The 18,015-nt window shown below is 40.6% G+C and overlaps 3 protein-coding genes across 4 annotated transcripts in view; 2 read left to right on the forward strand and 1 right to left on the reverse strand.

Moving 5' to 3' along the window:
- Positions 1-209: 209 nt before the first annotated feature.
- Positions 210-7,866, forward strand: LOC115581153 (tetratricopeptide repeat protein 16-like). 2 transcript variants are annotated; one of them, XM_030416033.1, is made up of 13 exons: positions 210-366; positions 1,448-1,626; positions 2,128-2,218; positions 2,512-2,649; positions 3,483-3,583; positions 3,870-3,999; positions 4,157-4,371; positions 4,798-5,090; positions 5,848-5,992; positions 6,116-6,281; positions 6,532-6,665; positions 7,076-7,217; positions 7,622-7,866. In XM_030416033.1, the coding sequence occupies exons 1-13, from the start codon at positions 334-336 to the stop codon at positions 7,652-7,654; spliced, it is 1,800 nt and encodes a 599-aa protein (XP_030271893.1). In that variant the 5' UTR covers positions 210-333; the 3' UTR covers positions 7,655-7,866. The 2 variants fall into 2 exon arrangements, with proteins under 2 accessions (XP_030271893.1, XP_030271894.1); XM_030416034.1 differs by having other exon boundaries at positions 7,076-7,199.
- A 3,718-nt stretch (positions 7,867-11,584) lies between these two features.
- Positions 11,585-16,379, reverse strand: mymk (myomaker, myoblast fusion factor). The gene is made up of 6 exons (XM_030418477.1): positions 15,977-16,379; positions 15,165-15,279; positions 13,857-14,005; positions 13,462-13,578; positions 13,091-13,231; positions 11,585-12,823 (listed from the first exon to the last, which is right to left on the reverse strand). Exons 1-6 carry the CDS (start codon positions 16,109-16,111, stop codon positions 12,623-12,625), a joined length of 858 nt encoding a protein of 285 aa, XP_030274337.1. The 5' UTR covers positions 16,112-16,379; the 3' UTR covers positions 11,585-12,622.
- Positions 15,359-18,015, forward strand: part of LOC115582481 (ADAMTS-like 2) — a 37,282-nt gene continuing 34,625 nt past the window's right edge. The window contains exon 1 of the mRNA XM_030418474.1: positions 15,359-15,377. The gene's annotated coding sequence lies outside the window, so the exon portion shown is untranslated. The remainder of the gene's footprint in view (positions 15,378-18,015) is intronic.

Raw genomic sequence — 18,015 nt, forward strand, 5'->3', positions numbered from 1 at the left:
CAACGTTATCCTTTGTTAGCAGAATCACGGAGGTAATATTTTTTTTGTTTTTCAAACAAACCTTTGACGTTTACATCGCGGCTACAACAATATTAACAGTGATGGACAATCTATTTTATACGGTTGGAAACGGAAGCCGGAAGTGAAACGACGGGAAACCTCTCGCTCAAAGTAGAAACTCTTCGTTTAGATAATAAAAGCGCGGAGTGTTGAAGTTTGTTTCCATGGCGACATCCAGATTTTTAACATTACCGGCCAGTCAGTAAGTTAAAAAATATACAAGGCCAAAGTGACTGAGCTGATGTAAAACTTATATCAGCTATTTGAACGACAATGGACACGCCCGAGGAGAGAAATGACCAGTTGGTAAAGAAATGTTTGTTGAAAAAGCAATAGAAAAAAGAAGCTAACGAGAATTTACAATTATCTAATTAGCTAATAACGGTCGCTAGCTACAGTTCTTATTAGCCTACATTCAAAAAGTAAAAGAATAGCTGTCTTATATTTAAAAGGAGTTTAATGCTTGTAGTCTGAAGCTAACTTTACCCAACCTGCTGCATTGCTTTTATTTTCCGTATACTAACGCCAGCCAAGTCAACATTGTGAAATAACCTTTGTCATAAAGGTATTCACCCACCTGGGCAGCTTTTGATTTTCAAAATTTAGCTAGTTAGTCCAAATGATATGAAACGCATTTTTTATAACATTTGTCAATAGCTCCATATTTTCAAATGTGCAAGACCCCAAACTATGTAACATGTTTCATGCCTCTGTGAAAAAGTTAAACATTTTTTGACATGATTTGAAAATCTAGTTTTGTTATTACACCTGAATTCACCATTAACTGTTAATCTGAACAATTTTTTTTGTAGTATATAGTGTCATCACTGACCATCAAAACATGGGCTAGACATCAGTTTTTCTGTGTTATCATGTTTGGTTTAGGAGATATGAGGCAAAATTTATAATTAAGTTCTGGTGTAAACTAAAATGGCCGCCATGGCTGCCATGTGGCATGTTTGCCATGGCACCATCTCTGAAGTTTCATGCTTTTATGAAAAAGTGAATGTCTTTTTTGCATAGCACCAGGACCAAGCCTGCGTTAACTTGTAGCATTAACTCACGTAATACAAGCACCAAAAAGTACAGGAAATCATCTTGACATAGAGTCTAACTCTCTTACTTATAGGAGACATTAAGTCTAATTTATACGTGTTTTGTTTTATGTTTTCTTGTTTTTACAGTTTCCAAATATATTAAATTTTTAATCATACTAACTTAATAACAAATCATCAAACAAACCCAGTGGTGTTTGAGTTTACAACAATGTTAGTTAAGGAGATTAACATGTCAGTCAGTCAAAACTTTTTTGGATAACACACCTCAGGAAAACTGAAATATTTTTTGATTTATTATATCAAATCTCTGTCACTTAATTGTCCCCCAGCAAGCAGGAGAGCACAGTTTATTTCCCACTGCTGTGTCAGAAGAGAAGCTGGATGAGGCGAGGAGAAAAAGCCCCCTCAAGCAGCTTTGTGGTAAAATCATTCTGGCACCACAGAAGGAACGTCCCCGAAGACCAGATCTACAGGCGAGCCTCATCATTCAGAGCAAGGCCGCAGAGCAGTGAGAATCATTAATGACACATTTTGGTAGTGAAAGAGAGAATAAAGAAACCACCTGTCATCAAATACATTTTGTCAGATGTCAATCAAATGTCCCACCCACCAGAAGTCCTGCCCCTGAACCAAGGAATCCAATGTTCTCTCAGACATTTAGCAGTCTTAATTTTTCACTATTTCTGCTTTTTCACCAACTACATTGCAGCAGCTTTGAATGAAGTGGCAAAAAGGGACATAAATGGACAATGATAAATTAAATCATTTGATGGACACCTCTAATGAAGGAGTTGTACTTTAGCCCCACTCAGAATATATTCTGTAGTATTTTCCATTACTGAAATGATATTCAGTTGTCTTCTTCAAGAGAAGCAAAGCTCATCTCTTTGTTACAATATTGGAAAACCAAATAAAAGTGATCTTACCTGAACTTGTGCGTAGTTGGAACGTAGAATCAAGCGTGTGCCAGTTCCGGGATCAGTAAGGCTTCTGATGTCTTTCTTTGCAGTTACAAAAATGGAACAGAAGCGATGGGAAAGTCCCAGTATGAGAAGGCTGTGTTCTGCTTCTCCAAAGCCATCACACTACGGCCAGAACAGGTGCTTTACTAACAAGGACGCAAAGTTAATCTTTTTCAAACTAATGCTATTTTTTATTTGATATTCAGATTAATTTCTATGTTGAATAGATCTGATTCTGATTCTACTGACCTTTGACACATACTTTCTACCCCCGTGGTGGTTTAATTTCACCGGTCTTATCACTTTCTTAGTTAAATTGCCACTGTCTGCTGGTGTGAGATGTTTCAGTAAGTTTCAGACACATAGTTTGAATTTATTCATCCCACCTTCTCAGTGTGATAACTGATAACAACTGCTGTTGTGTGTTTTAGACTCAGCTGCATGTGAGCCAGGGGGAGGCCTACCTGCAGCTCTGTGACTTCCAGTCAGCAGCAGCTTGTTATAAACGGGCATGTCTCTTGGAGCCTAGAGCCTATAGTGCCCGTTTGGCCTTCGTCTACCATCTCCAGGTAAGAGTTTCTGACTTGGGTTTAATGTTACTGTTACTGTTGATGTACAGTAACAGTAACAATAAACTTCTTATTGATAGGTATGCATCTATCTAAAGCAACTTCAGATATGGCTAAAGTTGTAATGCATTTGAACTATGAAAACAGTTATAAAAACATATTACTGTGACTCTAAAACAAGACATTATTATAAAATGTTATGCTGATGTGATTTCAACCTTTTAGTTGATGCATTACAGACTTCAGTGCAAGTAGAATAGATTATGTTTGTATTTAAGGACAAAAGCACTGAAATCTTGTGCATAGAGAAAAAAATCCTAGTAGCTCTAAATATCACATTGTAACAGTCCAATGGATTCGATGTATGCACCAGGTAATTCTGTTGACCAATCAGAAGCAGAGCAGTGAACAAAAGGTATACAAAAGATATGAACCAGTTCCGCAGATGGCTTGTTCTGTGTGGGAAAACTCAGAGCATACTTTGGATTAAAAAATGGCTAAACGGAGGTGAGTCAGGACTCAGTACTGATTATTTGTGCATTCATTTCAGTAAATTAAAGTAAATTAAGAAAAGAACAAGTAAAACAAAAGCATGTGTAATTTCTTAGTGTTTTTTTTTAGATTTTGACTGAATAACATTTCTGCTGTCCCTCCTTGTACTTTAATCAGTTATCTGATGTTTCTCTGTCATGCATGTTTGATTTAAAATTCACTATGTAATTCCAGTTTACTCTAATATGTCACTGATTATAAGCAGTTCTCAGAAAATCTCAGATTAATGCATGAACATCAAATAATTTAATGCTGAGATTTGTCTTTCCCGTTGCTCTCAGGGCCAGTGTTTGTTTGACCGAGGCCTTTTCGTGGAAGCACTGGAGGCTTTCAGCAAGGCTGCTGAGGTGAAGCCCGGCTGCAGGGCCTATGAGGTCAAACGGTCAGGAGCCTGCATACAAAAATCTGCATTGAATTTTTTTTTTTTACCATCAGTAGAAATGTGACATCAGATCTTTGTTACACTGTATATGTTCTAAGTTCTATAGCGTATATATTAAGATGTAGATTGCCTTGCAAAAGTTTCCCCCCCCCTTGAACTTTTCCACATTTTGTAAATGTAAATGGATTTTATTTGGATTTTATGTTGCAAAGTTCATAAAATCCCAGTTATTGTGTGTAATTCAAGAACATTTTTCATTAGTGAATTTTGTCACCTCGTATCCCAGTCTTGCCTGTCTGACAGCTGCAGGCCATCACTCTGACTGTCTCAAGTTGGTGAACAACTTGATGGTGTCAGATGGTCCCACCTCCGACCTTTACATCATGAGAGCCGGACTGCACAAACTCCTTAACCAGGTTACAACTCCAGAGACCTCTCAAGTGACACTTAGCATTTACTGCATAGCAAGAAGATGTTTATCATGTTACACAGTTGAAGCAAAATAACTATACTATATATAAATATACTGCACCTACAGTAAACCTGCAATTGATGGTTTTCTCTTCTGTCCAGACATCACAGTGTTATCAAGACGTAAAGTCAGCGTTGTTGTTGAACCCAGCGTGTTCGCAGGCTGGAGCCCTGCGTCTGCAGCTACAGGAAGCCAGTGAGAAGGCCAGACAAAAGGCAGTGGACTTAACTTTGACTGGCCAGCTGTCCGAAGCCCTCTGCATGATCAATATTGCTCTGGATAACAGCCCGCAGAATGCCCGTCTCTACCTATTTAGGTGAGTTTGACCAATATTACACACTCAGGCGAGCTGCAATGAGTTAGTAATAGAGTAGCAAACTCATCTCTCAGTCACAAAGGTGCTGTAAAGTAAATTAGTGAAATATACAAGTAGACATAACAAAGTTTAACATTTTAGTGTTTTTTTTTTTTTACTGTGGAAGGAAACCAGGGCACCTGAGTGCCACAAGTTATTGACCAAAGTTATTGACTAGTTTGTGACAACAGAAACAGAGAAACATCTAAGAGAAACTTCTACTGTACTTTGGCTCAAGTCAGAACAGTTCACTTTAATCAATTCTTTCAAATTCTTGTCAACTCAATCCTGTTGAGCTAAATTTGATTCTGTTCTGTTTGCTTCATATTCACTTCATTTCAATCAGAATCAACTTGGTTTTATTCACACCAATTCTCTTATGTCCAGAGGGATTCTGTACCGACGACTGAAGGACTTCACTGCAGCCATCGAGGATCTTGTCCAAGCTGTGGAGCTGAACGAGGAGGAGGAGAAAGAGGTTGGAGGTCAGGCGAAGACCAGTGACAAGACCGATGATGGTGACTCTGTGCAAGACGAGGCGCAATTCCAGCTGGTTCTCACCTACAATGATTTTGCTGTTCAGTGCTTCAGCAGAGGCCTCTATGTTGAGTCCACTCTGCTTCTTAACAAGGCCATTGATGAGGAGAAGAGCCAGGCGGGTCTGTACCTGAACCGGGGAGGTAAGATCATAAATGCTTGGTCTGTGGATGAGAGTGCTGAAATGTGTGTGTGTGTGTGTCCATCTCTTTTCTTTCAGGCAAGGATGTGAGGGGAAAAGCTGGAAATAAATTGTTAAGTCATCCCCATGGATCAAAAGTTCTGTGAATCAAATTTTTGTCTGCTGCTGTGGGGCTGATGTTTGTAAAGTTTCCTTGTTGTTGAACACAGTGAATAGGGATGTTGACCAACCAGGAAAGGTTTACACATTGAGCGAGACGGCCCTCAAACTGTCAGACAGGTTCAACCAGACAAACCTGATTAACATTTCTCAGTAGTACAGTATGAAGAGCTTCTCCAGACACAATTAGTGACCACCGCTCCCCACTATACAACTGAATATATTAATTGTGTATACGCTAATTTGTTTTGGATTTGAATTTTAAGTTGCTTTCTGAACAAACCTTCAGCAGTGTTAATTTTCTTATTTCTAGATGCACTGATGCAGAATAAGTGGTTATATGTGATAATTTGCTGATTTTCACTGTTTTTAATGATTGTAAACTGAATTTTGGATGTGGACTGTTGGTTTGACAAAAAAAGATATGACGTTATTACCTCGGGCTCTGGAAGTATAGGATTGGGATTTTCCATTGTCTTCTTAATTTTTACAGGCCAAACAAACTGCACAATGCTGAATTCTATAAGTTTAAAGGATCCTTTTATTTGTTTATGAGTATGCATGCATTGTGTGTGTGGGTGTGTGTGTGTGTGTGTTAGACTGTTTCTTCAAGCAGGGTGAGTGGTGTTTTGCTCTGGCTGACTACCAGCAGGCTGAGGAGATGATGCAGCCTGATGACCCTGCTATACGGCTCCGCCTCGCTGTCCTTCACAACACGCTCGGCTCTTTCCGCTTCCAGGATGGGTTAGAACCACACAAATTTAACAGCCACGCAAACACATCAGCACCTAGATAGAATGGCCATCTTGTTCATCTAGTTCAGATGCTGTCTCATTTGTGAGCATGTTTCCGTGTCTGCATCTGCAGGAAATTCAAGGAGGCAGCTGACAAGTTTTCCCTGGCTATCAAGTACAACCCCACAGCCAGTCAGTACTATGAGAACAGATCAAAGGCCTCCCGAAAGCTTCTGAACTTGAAGAATGCCAGACAGGACTTCATCTGCATGCTGATCCTGGATCCATCCAATGAGGAGGTCAGAGCAGAGATATTTTTTTAAAGGATTTTTTTTTTTTCTCAAAACAACATACGTGGAGCATTTCCCTGTTATTTTAAGTCTGTCAGTAAATACAACACAACAACATAGCGACACTGCTGTGTCACTTATCACGATATTACAGTATGAGTAGTTTTTTTCTATATATTCTGGATATATTCATTGGTGAAAACTTGTCATATACAATGTCGTAAGTAAATTGTGTGTCTGTGTGTTTTTTTTATTGTAGCTGCCTCCTATGCTCATGAATCTGTTCCCTGGCCAAAGCATGTCTGATGTTTTGTCCAGTCCAGAAGGACAAGCAGTCAGAGTTCAGCTGATGGACACCATCCACACCTACAGCCTCCACTCTAATCAACAAAGGTCAGCATCACACTGCTATACATTACTGTGGAACGCCTGGCAGACATTAAAATAGACTCAGTGCAGCTTCATATGTTAGTTAAAAAATAATTTGGTTTCTTCCGTATGTGCATTATTCAAGGTGTAGCCAGTTAGCTGCTGGTGCCAACCAAGCAGCTAGACTGTAATTCATGTTCCACATCCCAGTTAATGATGCTGTTAGTCTCTCATTTACAGTGAACGCCCAGTTGTGCAGTGGTAACTGATTTAAACTTAAACATGCAAAACCACATAAGTAAGACTTACTCACTTCTCTATATTAGACAGAATATTTTCTGTGTTTCTCATTGACTGAAATGATACTTACAGCTTTTCACAATAGGACTGCATGCAACCAGCAGAGTGAATCTTGTTTTGTAATGTGTTTTTAGGCTGAGTGAGAAGCTCCAGAAGATGACTCTGACCAATGAGAACACAGCTAGCCAATCAGAAGAGCCATCTGAAACAGGAACAGAGCTGAAGTTGTGCGCAAACCAACAGGAGATGCAGATAACTGTAAGAAGCCTTCTGCAGGTACTGACTGGAAAGTGTGTTTAAATGTAAAGCAATCTAGCCAGGCAGGAGGAATAATAGTATTAAGTTTGCATGTAATAGCTTAAAGGGGCATTATCTAGTTTTGGAAAAAGAAATTCAAACTAGTTATTATTTACAATATTAATTAGGTAATAATACAAACTCAGTAATATTTATTTTTAACAATAATATAATAAACAAGCTGTTCTCAGAGGAAATAAGGTCCCCAAAACACTGTTTGGAGCTAGAGGGGGGGAGTGTCTGCCAAATATAAACAAAGAAAAAAGTATGAAATTGTGTTTCCTTTTGGTCATTTTGTTTTTTAGTTTATTCAGTGATTAAAATGAGGATTGTGTTTATTTAGTTTGTTTAGTACAGCTGTTCCTCTGTGTTGACTGTGGCAGGTTATGGAAACATGTCCTATTGTTTCTCCATGACCGTCAAATTGTGCACCACACTGGGCCATGCCTCACCACACGCCACCCACCACCACGATTCACACAGAACTGGAACAGTTTCCCCTCATTTGAGAGGCGGTCATACTACAACAAGAGATTCGGGGTGTCCTGGGATGTCTTTCTCAGTTGTGATGGAGGAATTATGCTCAGATGGTAAAAAAAATCTTAAATAAATGTTTTTTTTCTTCAAATGAGTTTTGTTTTTTATGTGCATTACCCAGTGATCTATTGGCAAAAATTGAAGATAAGAATCCTGATCACATTTTCATCAATACATAATCGTCTGCAACAAAGAATTGTTGTGTTTCGGTAACCTCAGTTTTTTTATCTACAGAGGAAACAAGTCCTCTTCCTTGGAGTCCACCATGTTGCACCGCCATGTTTCTCCAGTAGCCCAAAACAGACAAACTAATTACTGGTTCTAGTTAGGACCTTTTGCGTTTTTCATGTTTTGGCTGCAACCCTAGGGGAGGGTGAGATGAGGGGTATTCAGATGGTAGCTACACACTGGACCTTCAAAATAATCTTAGTGGGCATTTATTGTGCATAAACATTTTCTTTACACAATGTGAATCACATTAGAGGAAAATCATTCAGTACAGGAAACAAATGTCCTAAATGTCCTAAATCCTACATACACAAGAAAGAACAGTAGGGATGCAGAGTCCAAAACAACAACAACACTTTTTTAGTTTTACCTTATTTTGGATGTTATTATGCTCTGTAGTCCAACAGGTGGCAGCAAAGGCCCAATTTTAGCTTGATGACTTTTCTCAGGATGCTTTACTGAGAAATGCAATGGTAATAAATCATTTTTCTATGACATTAGTACCGACGCGGTGGTACAAAAGCCATCTCAAAAACATTCACAGTTTATGGTGTAACGTTATTATTGATACTTTATTTGGCTATACTTTGTAAAAGCCTAAAAGTATATAAATTGATTCAATGACTTATTTATAACAGCTTTGTGACAGAGGCACATAATATACTGTACTGTATTTTTACAAACATTTCAAATAGATATATATTTTTTTTTTTAATTTTTTTAATCCATCGAGATATCTTACCAATTAAGACACAATTAAACGCCAACAATGATCTTTTCTGTTTTATTAATACCATGACCTCACACCATTATAGAGTACCCAGTTGTATCATCTAATGTTATGGTAACACTGCAGTTACAGTTAAAGACAGAAAGATAATAATGGAAAATAAACGTGTGCTGGTCAAGCTCCTCACTGCCTTTGAATTCCTCATCCCTTTTTGTTTAGTTCACCTGTTCAAATCAAATCAGATCAAATCAAATCTGTTTTATTTATATAGCCCAAAATCACAATCACATTGCCTCAATAGGCTTTACAATCTGTACAGTGAACAACATCCTCTGTCCTTAGACCCTCGATTCGAGTGAGGAAAAACTTCACATGTTGATGGAAAAAAAACCCTTTTAACAGGGTAAAAAAAAAACAATGGAAGAAACCTCAGGAAGAGCCACAGAGGAGGGATCCCTCTTCCAGGACGGACAGACATGCAATAGATGTCGCGTGTACAGAATAGAACAACAAACTCACAGTTTACAAGTTACAATAACAGAAAGTCTGATACAAGTTGTATGTAAAATGAGTGGATCCAGGAGACGACTGAGCTGGACGAGTCATCACCAAGTGCCTTCTTTACATCTTCATATCATTAATTTCTTTCTCGTTCTCTGTTTTAGTCTCATTTGTCGTCTTCCTTACCTGTCATCGTTCCCTTCTCCCTACCTCGTATTCCCTCTTTGTTGAAGGCTGTTTGTGGTGACAGTGTCCAACCCACCTTAACGCGGCTGCTTGGCATCGGCACTTCAATGATTACTTAACTTTTGCGGCGCATTGGTGTGTATGTGTGCATGTGCTCTGTTTAAATCTGCGCGTCAGTCTGCCTTTGTGCAAGGCAGCAGTGAAAACATAGTATGGAGTTTCATTCATTTGGGCATTCTCTCAATAAACAGCACGGATTTCAAGATGGTAAAAGTGGGACAACACTAATAATTTGAAAAACTCAGAATGGCTGGACATCCATGTCCCTATGATAAATTAGCCATGCGTAGGCTGTGAATTATGGGAAAGTGAGCCATGTGTTGTCTTTTTATGTCTGCTTAGATAGTTTGGTTGGTTTAAACTATCCAAAAGCACTAATCTTGGTCCATAGATAAACTTACTAGCTATTTCTGGAGCATGTGAATACAGAGATGTGGTTGAAAGCTCAGGAAAAAGCTAATAAGTGGACCTTTATTGAAACTATTGTTCCCTACTGACACACTCAAACAAAGATAGATGGGTGAAGAGATGAGGACACTGTTGGAGGATGTTACTTTGATAATGTTAAATTTAACCACATATAAAATCTAAATGTACATGTAATGAAACAAGAATCATAAGAAAATTACAAATTTCTTCCTTCTTTTAAGTCACAGAATGGGTCATACTTTTATGATTCCTCTCCAGGGACCCTGTTAAGCAGAATTAGTGAAACTGACTGGTGGTTCACAGGTAATCAGTGTCGGCAGTGAAGATGTGTTTTGCGGCTTCAGCTCTGTGGTGTTCTCAGCTGACAGTTAGTCAGCTGAATTCACAGCATATAAACACCAGCTGTGGCAACAGCTGATACACAGAGAAAGGACCTGTGGCACACTGGCTGCTGTCTCACCATAGAAAGTACCCACAGCACATAGCTAAAAGCACAAACATACCAAACATACCAGAGTCTGTCACAGTCACTTCACATTGTGCACTTTGGTGCTTAATTAACTCTAATGAAAATGGATTCAGCACATTTTCTCTCTGCCGCTCTGAAGAGGCCACCACATGTGGAATACTGGGAGACAGCACTCTTTTGTGGTGTACAAGTGATATTTTTTATTTGTTCAGATGTTTTTTGTCATTATATTTTGATATCTACTGAAATTCCACGCTGCCCTGGGTTGCAGGTGCAGACTGAGGAGACAACCACGTTCACACGTCTGTTAATCAGGGCTTATTATGTTGATACTGTCGCTGTCGCTAAGCATTGCGACCTACAGCGAACAGGCCCAGGTTCAGACCCTCAGAAGGTGTGTGTATGTGATTCTATTTTTCTGTTCTTTTGAGGACCACATGTCATCATTAAGATCAGTTGGTTGTGAAACTTCTGAGGGCATTTTGCTAGGCCTCATAACTGCTCTTTTAAGGCTAGGGCTTGAAGTCAGCATCATTAGTTTTGGTATTAGATTTCAGTAAGTTTACTGTTAGATCAGGAGTCACAGACAGTAGAAAGTCCTCACAAATATAGTAATACAGTCCTAAATGTGTGTGGGCTTCGGCCCCTTAGCAGAGTGCTGTGGGATAGACAGTGGTCGTAAAGGAGCTGAAAAGTGTTTCACACTTGTGCAATAAAAAGCTCAAGTTACCGTCCTGTCAGGGCTGAGAGGCGCAGCCAGCCGGGTGGTGCTGGTGGCCCAGCCAGCCACGTTTCTAAGGCCAGACAAAAACACCTTTCTCTGGGCACAGGAGCTGGCGGCTTGGCCCCGGTTCAAAACATTCCCTGGTGGAAGGGAGGTTCATTCACGTTTTGGCTGCAGACTGTTTTGTCTAAGATATGCAGAACACGTTTGTAGTCTTTGGGTAGTGTTCGGGGCAGGTGACGTGCGTGGACGCACAACTCCATGTCTTCCTGAAGTGAAAGTGGAAGGGGATATGTGGGTTTAGAATTGGATTAGTGTTGCTAGACTGAAGTGGGCCTTGAAGTATGTGCCAGTCAGGGTTTTTGTCGATGGTCAGCTTCTGCAAAGTACATATCACTGCATTATGGCAATGGTTTGGAGGGTCGGGACTCTTAAAATTCCCTCCTGTCCCTGAAGACCAGTTAAAAACAGGGTCAGACAAACATTTCATTTTATTTTCAAAACATTACAAAATTATCAAAAACATATACAAACTATACTGAATATACAATCTTGTCATATTGCAATAAATAACAATATAAATTAAAGCTTTCACCAGAAAATTAAGCGTCTGAATAATGCACAAAAGAGACAGTGGTCATGGCCAAAGCTGCTCTGTCACTGAACCAGAGGTAAGAGACAGACTAGTCCACCTGCTGATCCTGAAACACATCAAGATGCTTCCGTCGGTCTACAGGCAAACGTCTCGGCCGCCGCTTCGCCTCGCTCCAATGTCTTATGCTCCACATGACACATTTGGCTCCTCGAGGACGTATAAAAACGGTAAAATTTGCTTTACAGTCTTGTAATTCTTATAAATGAATTCAGCCGCGTGGTTCCTTTCCCCCGAGCGAGACGGGAAGGAGAAAGCGGAGGGGGGACGGACAGACCGAGGCGAGCAGACGAAGGGTCTCCCCTGAGGAACATTTCTAAAGACAATTTATATATTTTGGAGAGATAAAACATCTGCCTGTTTGTTCTTCTCATAAATTTTCCAGTCAGTTTTACTGGCTTGTCTCAGCCACCGTCTCCCTGTTCGTGCTGTGTGTGTTCTTTCGTAGCGTGCTGCCTGTCCTCAACTTTACACTAGTGCTTCAGACAGCTGTGTTCTTATTGGGTCTTTGAGAGCACCAGAGGCCTGATTCGCCTTTTGCTCCCGTCCTTAAAGTTTAGAACCACATCAGGGTGCCTTTGCTTTTTTACCTGCTGGCTACAGTATCTGGTGGATTCCTAAAGTCGCTGCCGACCTTAAATATTCTACCAGCCAAAAATGATTTTTTTGGAGTAGAAAGGAACGTCCACATGATGGTTGGTTTCCTGCTGAAGTAGATTAACTTACCAGCCACATACAAGTTTATCAGCATTTGGCTGACAGTTATTTGGTGATTTTCCTATTTCCCGCTCGTAGCCGACCACTATCTCTGCCTGTTCATCAGGATGAAGTACTCCTACATTAGACCTGACAGTCAATGTTTTTGGGTTCACTTCCAGCCATTCATCTCTTTGAGTTTGCTGATGCTGGGCCCTTTGATTGGTGTGGAGGGCGGGGGGTTGTAAAGAGGCAGAGTAGGGGTGCTACAGCCGCGTGTCCACAGCTTTTCAGTGGGGATTGTCCACACAGTCCGAGACGATTTCTTCTTTGGCTTATCTTTTTTCTCTTTAGAAGTAGCAGGGGACATTGACTGGAGATGGAACAGTGAGGAAGCAGGATTAGGACAACGTTAAGGAAATGTGAGCTTGACTTGACAGTGAATGATGCTGATGTATTACAAAGTCAGTTTACTCTCTAAATTATTAAAATTTTACTTTCCAGTCCCGAGTCTTTTGCTTTCGCCTGTCCATACAATCTACTACTACCCTACCCAGTCTACCCTGCCCTCATGTGACCTGCCCAGTTGCCTTCAGCTTCAGCTCCCCTCTCTTGTACAGATATAGTAAATGTAACTTACGCAGCAGCAGAGAGTGAAGCAGCTAAGCTTAGCTGCATTTCGTCCCGTCCCTGCGTAGCGGTTCTTCTTTGGCAGTAGCAGGACGAAGGACACAGCCAGAGACAGATGGTAGAAGCTGTGAACATAGGCGTAGTCCCACTCCTGCAGTGAAGAGAATATAGCACATTCTATTCAGGCTGATATCATTTATTAAAGGTGTAATACATAGTTTTGGGGAAGCCTAAACAAACTAAATAAACAAACTCTCCTCATTTTCATTTACAGAGCCCATAAAGGTAAAATAGTATATATAAGAAATGTATCACTGCCCACCCATGATTAATTTTCTGGTAGTTCTTTGTTTGGGTTAGTTTTACGTTGACGATTATCACCTCAAAGTAGAAACGCAGCATCAGAGCGAGAGCACCGAAGCAGCAGCCTGGACCGACCTGCTGCGTGTACACTTTCTTCTCTGGATACACCGCCCTCAACTCCTTCATCTTCTGCAGCTGAAATTACAGTGATACAGATAAGGCACACAAAATTCAATGATGAGAAGTTAAAAAGGGAATGGGAAAAATTTGACTCAAGTACAAGAGAGTACAGAAAACAACAGAAGAACAAAAATATGATAAAAGAGGTGACGACATAAGTAAAAATGTCCAACGGTGGAGATCATGAAGGAGAAGATGGTAAAAAAAGATTAAATGAAGGAGATGGAAGTTTATGAAGAGGAGTTAGAGTAAATGATAGACTCCTGGAACCTGCCAATTCTAAGGCCACTCACCCATTTGACAGTGATGATGAAGACAGCAGATCCAATGGGTCCGGAGTAGATCCCATAGCCCCAGCGATCCTGGTAGATCCTCACAGCAGTCGTCAGGACTCCAAACATGGTTATACTGGAGCGCTGGGGCTCATCAAAGTCGCCCAGAGCTGGAACAGGGAACACATACATTATTCTAACAGGCAGGCAAATTTGTATTTAATGTAGACCAAAAATACATTAATGCTTTCTTATCCAGGGATCCAAAAGCACTCAGAAATCCTATAAAACCACTGTAATGCCAGAGAGTCTCTAGGTTTTAGGTTGGGCTAAAAATAACGCCAGGAACCTTTTCAGAGTTTGCATTCTGCTGTCTTCCATGAGGAAGACACACATCGCCATCGCAGAATATCCTGAAGGCTTACACCACCCGACAAAGAGAACAAGCCAATTAGTAAAGTCAGCTGTCGAAGCATTTGGCCCCTCGCAGCACGTGATTTAAAAGCCTTGTTGCAAAATCTCAAGGGCTTAAATTGGTCGATGGGAGAGGAGCAAATGTATTTGTGTGTGTGTGTGTGTGTGTGTGTGTGTGCGTGCGTGCGTGTGTGTGTGTGTGTGATCACATTAGAGCAGGCATTTCAGAGCACATGTGAGATGAACTCAAAGACACAACATATGCTATCAACAACTGTTGAGGCCAGAGCTGGATTTTTATTTCTTAAACTTGTGCTTGGGAATTGTCGGATATGAACTAAAAGTCATTATTTCCTTTGATGAAATATTCTTTTTTAGCCAGTGCTTGCTAGTTTGAGTATATGCAAAAATGACGTAGTACTAAGTTCCAGTTGTTCAGAAAGGTCAATAAACAAAACCTTTGGATAAAAGATATTTTGTGGAATGAAGCCAAAAAAACACTAACAGGGGTATTTATCGCTCTGGCTCAGCTTGGCCTGGGTTAACATGCTAATTTACTCCCCTTTTCAGGAGTGATGCTTTAACGTGTGTTGACATTTAAGCTGTTGGTCGTGTTAATATCGTTCTGTTCGTCTCTGTCAAGCAGCACTAAAGATATTCAAAAAGTAACCGTTGTTCGTGGCTTCTGTGTGGTCTGAGCCTAGTCAGCTGCCTGATCGGTATTGCATTTGCAACTCTTAACAGAGATCAGAAAAAAACAATGTGTGTCATTCAGAATACTATTGATTAAGACTTTATAAAACAATTTAACGTCTTGCAGATGTACTGTTCCTCTACTGTTCCCTGTTTTTCGCACGTTCGTGATGACGAATCACAAGCTTTTGCTGTATATAGAGTACGACAGACTGTACTTACCTATGAGTGTGACCCACATAGAGAGAGCTGTGCTGTAAACACTGAAGTACTCGAGAATGTCATATTTCATGAAACACAGGATGGAGAGACCTGGTCCATCACATGCGTGGTAAACCTACAGAAAGACATACAAGTTCAAGTCAAACAGACAGCAGGAGTATCGTGGAGGTTATTAACGAAGAGGTTGCACTTATAGAAGGTGTGAAATCCCCGGTAGGTCATTTTTAATATAATTAAATAAGTATGTACTGAAAACAATGTGTGAATTGGGTTGTCTGTTTGGATTTAAAATGTACAAATTATAAAAAAGCTTTGAGACACAGTTCATATAAGCAAACGGGGATGCACAAATCATAGATGCTCGCAATTAAAGAGATGGAAAATAAGAAGTTTGAGTTAGTAGCGTTTAGATATGATATATTTATATTATATTTTATATATTTATATTTATACGTAAAATAAGTAAGCAAAGCCTAAATAGATTCACTAAAGGATAATTGAAGTTGATAAATAGATCTTATGGTGAGTCACTAAAATGCTATCGAGCCCCATCTTTACTTCTGATTATGTAAATTCTTTACAACTTTCTTGATACTTACGCTGATCAAATTAAACGCTGGTAAGTTGAACAGCAGATGCAAAAACATAAAATGAAAGCCGTTTTTAAAATGATATTATCTTCTGATTCAAACGCAAAACATTACTGTTGTCAGCTTCCTGCATGTTCAGTTACTTAGAACACTCAAACATCACAACCAAGCAACACATTTTCAATCTGTGACATCAAAACGGAGCCATCGGCGCATTCTCACCGCAGTGAAGAACATCGTGAAGAAGTAGACCATGGCCTCCATGTGGAAGCCCCTCTTGGCGGCCACGCTGGCTGCAGGCAGGAACACCAGGCTGCTGACTGTAGGAAGCAGCATCTTGGCAATAAACGCACCCATGGTGGAGGGCCAGTAGACACAACTCAAATAGAGTGAAGTCTTATCAATGAGAAATTATCCTTTGTGCTCCAGAAGTTCCTCAGTCTTTGAAATGATCTCATGAAGGACTGAAGAGGATAGAGTAGAAGCTGTGTAAACAGTGTTTCATCAACTAGAAAGTAGATGTCCTTGGGCCCCTTAGTCCTGAACGTGTGTGACTTGTGAGTGGATTTGCTAGAAAATGCCTTTACAGCACACATACACTCCCATGCTGCATGGACACACCCAGCTGTCCAGTTTGGCCCTTTAAAGTTTAAATGTCCCCACAGGCTGGCACGTCCACGGGCTTGTATGTGCACTGTCATGGTTGGGCAGCTGTTTGCATACCAGTGTGACATGGGAGGGGCTGCAGGCAGGGCAAGGGCGAGCACGCCATATTGTAGCCATCCAGCCTTGAGCAGGACACTGACTACCGGCCCAGTCGACATATTATTATCATGCTTGGGATGGATGGTCATACTAAATGATTCTGAAATATATGTTGCTGATTAACATGTAACACAAAGATTTTGCGTGCCGTTGTAGATGTTCCATCAGCAGTGACTTTTAGAATAATGGATTCCAGAGAAAATACTTAATGGGTGTGCAGAGGATTTTTTAGTTGCAGAATTTATGATAACTAATTTACAGTCTTTTGAAAATGTCTTCAGAAGTGCTGTTCATACCTGTCCTGGATCTCCTTATGGAGGACAGCACAGTTATGTAGTTTCAGTTATTCTCTAGTCAGCTTTGACCTTCACCCAGGAGATTGGGGCTCGTGACTCTTTTCAGTCTACCTGACCATGTACTTTTTATGGCTAACTCAACTCAAAGTACTGTTTCACATCAACCGCAAATATATGGGAGGCAGAGGGCATGTTAAAATGGTGTCAGTATTTGACGACCTGGGATGAGAAGGTGTGGGTACGACAGCTGATAATGTCAAAAACAAACGGATTCCATTGTATTATGGTGACAAAACCCTCAAGACCTGGACAAAAATAACTAAAATGAACTTCATGGCAACCTAAAAGAAGACCTAAATACCTGTGGAACACGCCTTCAGCTCTGACGTTAGTAAATTAATAACTGATAATTGAATGACCTGATTTAAAAGGTACGATTAGACAGAACCCAAATAAGATCCCCAAAATGTTGAACAGCAACATTGGCAGTAGTGCGATGATCCACCAGTTAGCAAGCAGCTTTTTAAAGCTTAGCTGAGTCAAAGCAGTATGTGTGCTGAATGTGTAATCAAAGCAGAAAGTCATAGGTTTTCATAAACAGGGCTCATGTGCCATGTAAGGCTAATCTCTGTGTCCTCTTAGTAAAACCATATTTGACTCTGCACTATACTGTTGTTCCCAGAAGGGATCTCTGTATGAATGTCTTCAGTGGTCCCATGATGGTGGTGGGGCAGCAGTTGCCCTCCTCTGCCCTCCTCTCAGCTGTTACACCTGCTCAAGGGCTTGAGGCAACGGCACAAAGGGTGCAGTATTGCTGAGGGGTTTCACCCCACGCCTCAGATTCTCGGAGTGTTTCAGTAACCTGAGCTGCCGGGGCCAGGGCTGGAAACAAACTCTCAGGCCTGATGGTTTTGGAAACGCTAGTGTGGCCTCACCACGCCCTCTGCCGGGAACTCCTTTGCAGATTTAACCCCGCTGGTGTGTTTGAGAGGGGTCTCAAACCTTTGTGCTCCCATCTATAGCTGATCAGTGGTTATATAGCACAAGAAGACAGTTTATAGAGACGTCTGTATTATGTAATGTGCACACATAAAACGCTTAACTCAGCATAATGAAATGAGTGTGATTCTTGTAACTGTTGCAGGTCACCCTCAGTGACCTTTGGTCTCCCATCACAGTACCCGGCAGGGGGTCGGCCAC

The sequence above is a fragment of the Sparus aurata genome, chromosome 5, assembly GCF_900880675.1.
Source record: "Sparus aurata chromosome 5, fSpaAur1.1, whole genome shotgun sequence".
NCBI classification, from domain to species: Eukaryota; Metazoa; Chordata; class Actinopteri; order Spariformes; family Sparidae; genus Sparus; species Sparus aurata.

Bases quoted from the DNA above. Each gene is read 5' to 3' on its own strand.
- LOC115581153 (XM_030416033.1), top strand. From the start codon at position 334: ATGGACACGCCCGAGGAGAGAAATGACCAGTTG. The intron at 1,627-2,127 runs GTGAGAATCATT...CTTTCTTTGCAG, and splicing joins CAGAGCAAGGCCGCAGAGCA to TTACAAAAATGGAACAGAAG. The intron at 6,282-6,531 runs GTCAGAGCAGAG...TTTTTATTGTAG, and splicing joins TGGATCCATCCAATGAGGAG to CTGCCTCCTATGCTCATGAA.
- mymk (XM_030418477.1), bottom strand. From the start codon at position 16,111: ATGGGTGCGTTTATTGCCAAGATGCTGCTTCCTACAGTCAGCAGCCTG. The intron at 13,232-13,461 runs GTGATAATCGTC...TCTTCACTGCAG, and splicing joins TGCTGCGTTTCTACTTTGAG to GAGTGGGACTACGCCTATGT. The intron at 12,824-13,090 runs GTAAGTTACATT...TTCCATCTCCAG, and splicing joins GCTTCACTCTCTGCTGCTGC to TCAATGTCCCCTGCTACTTC.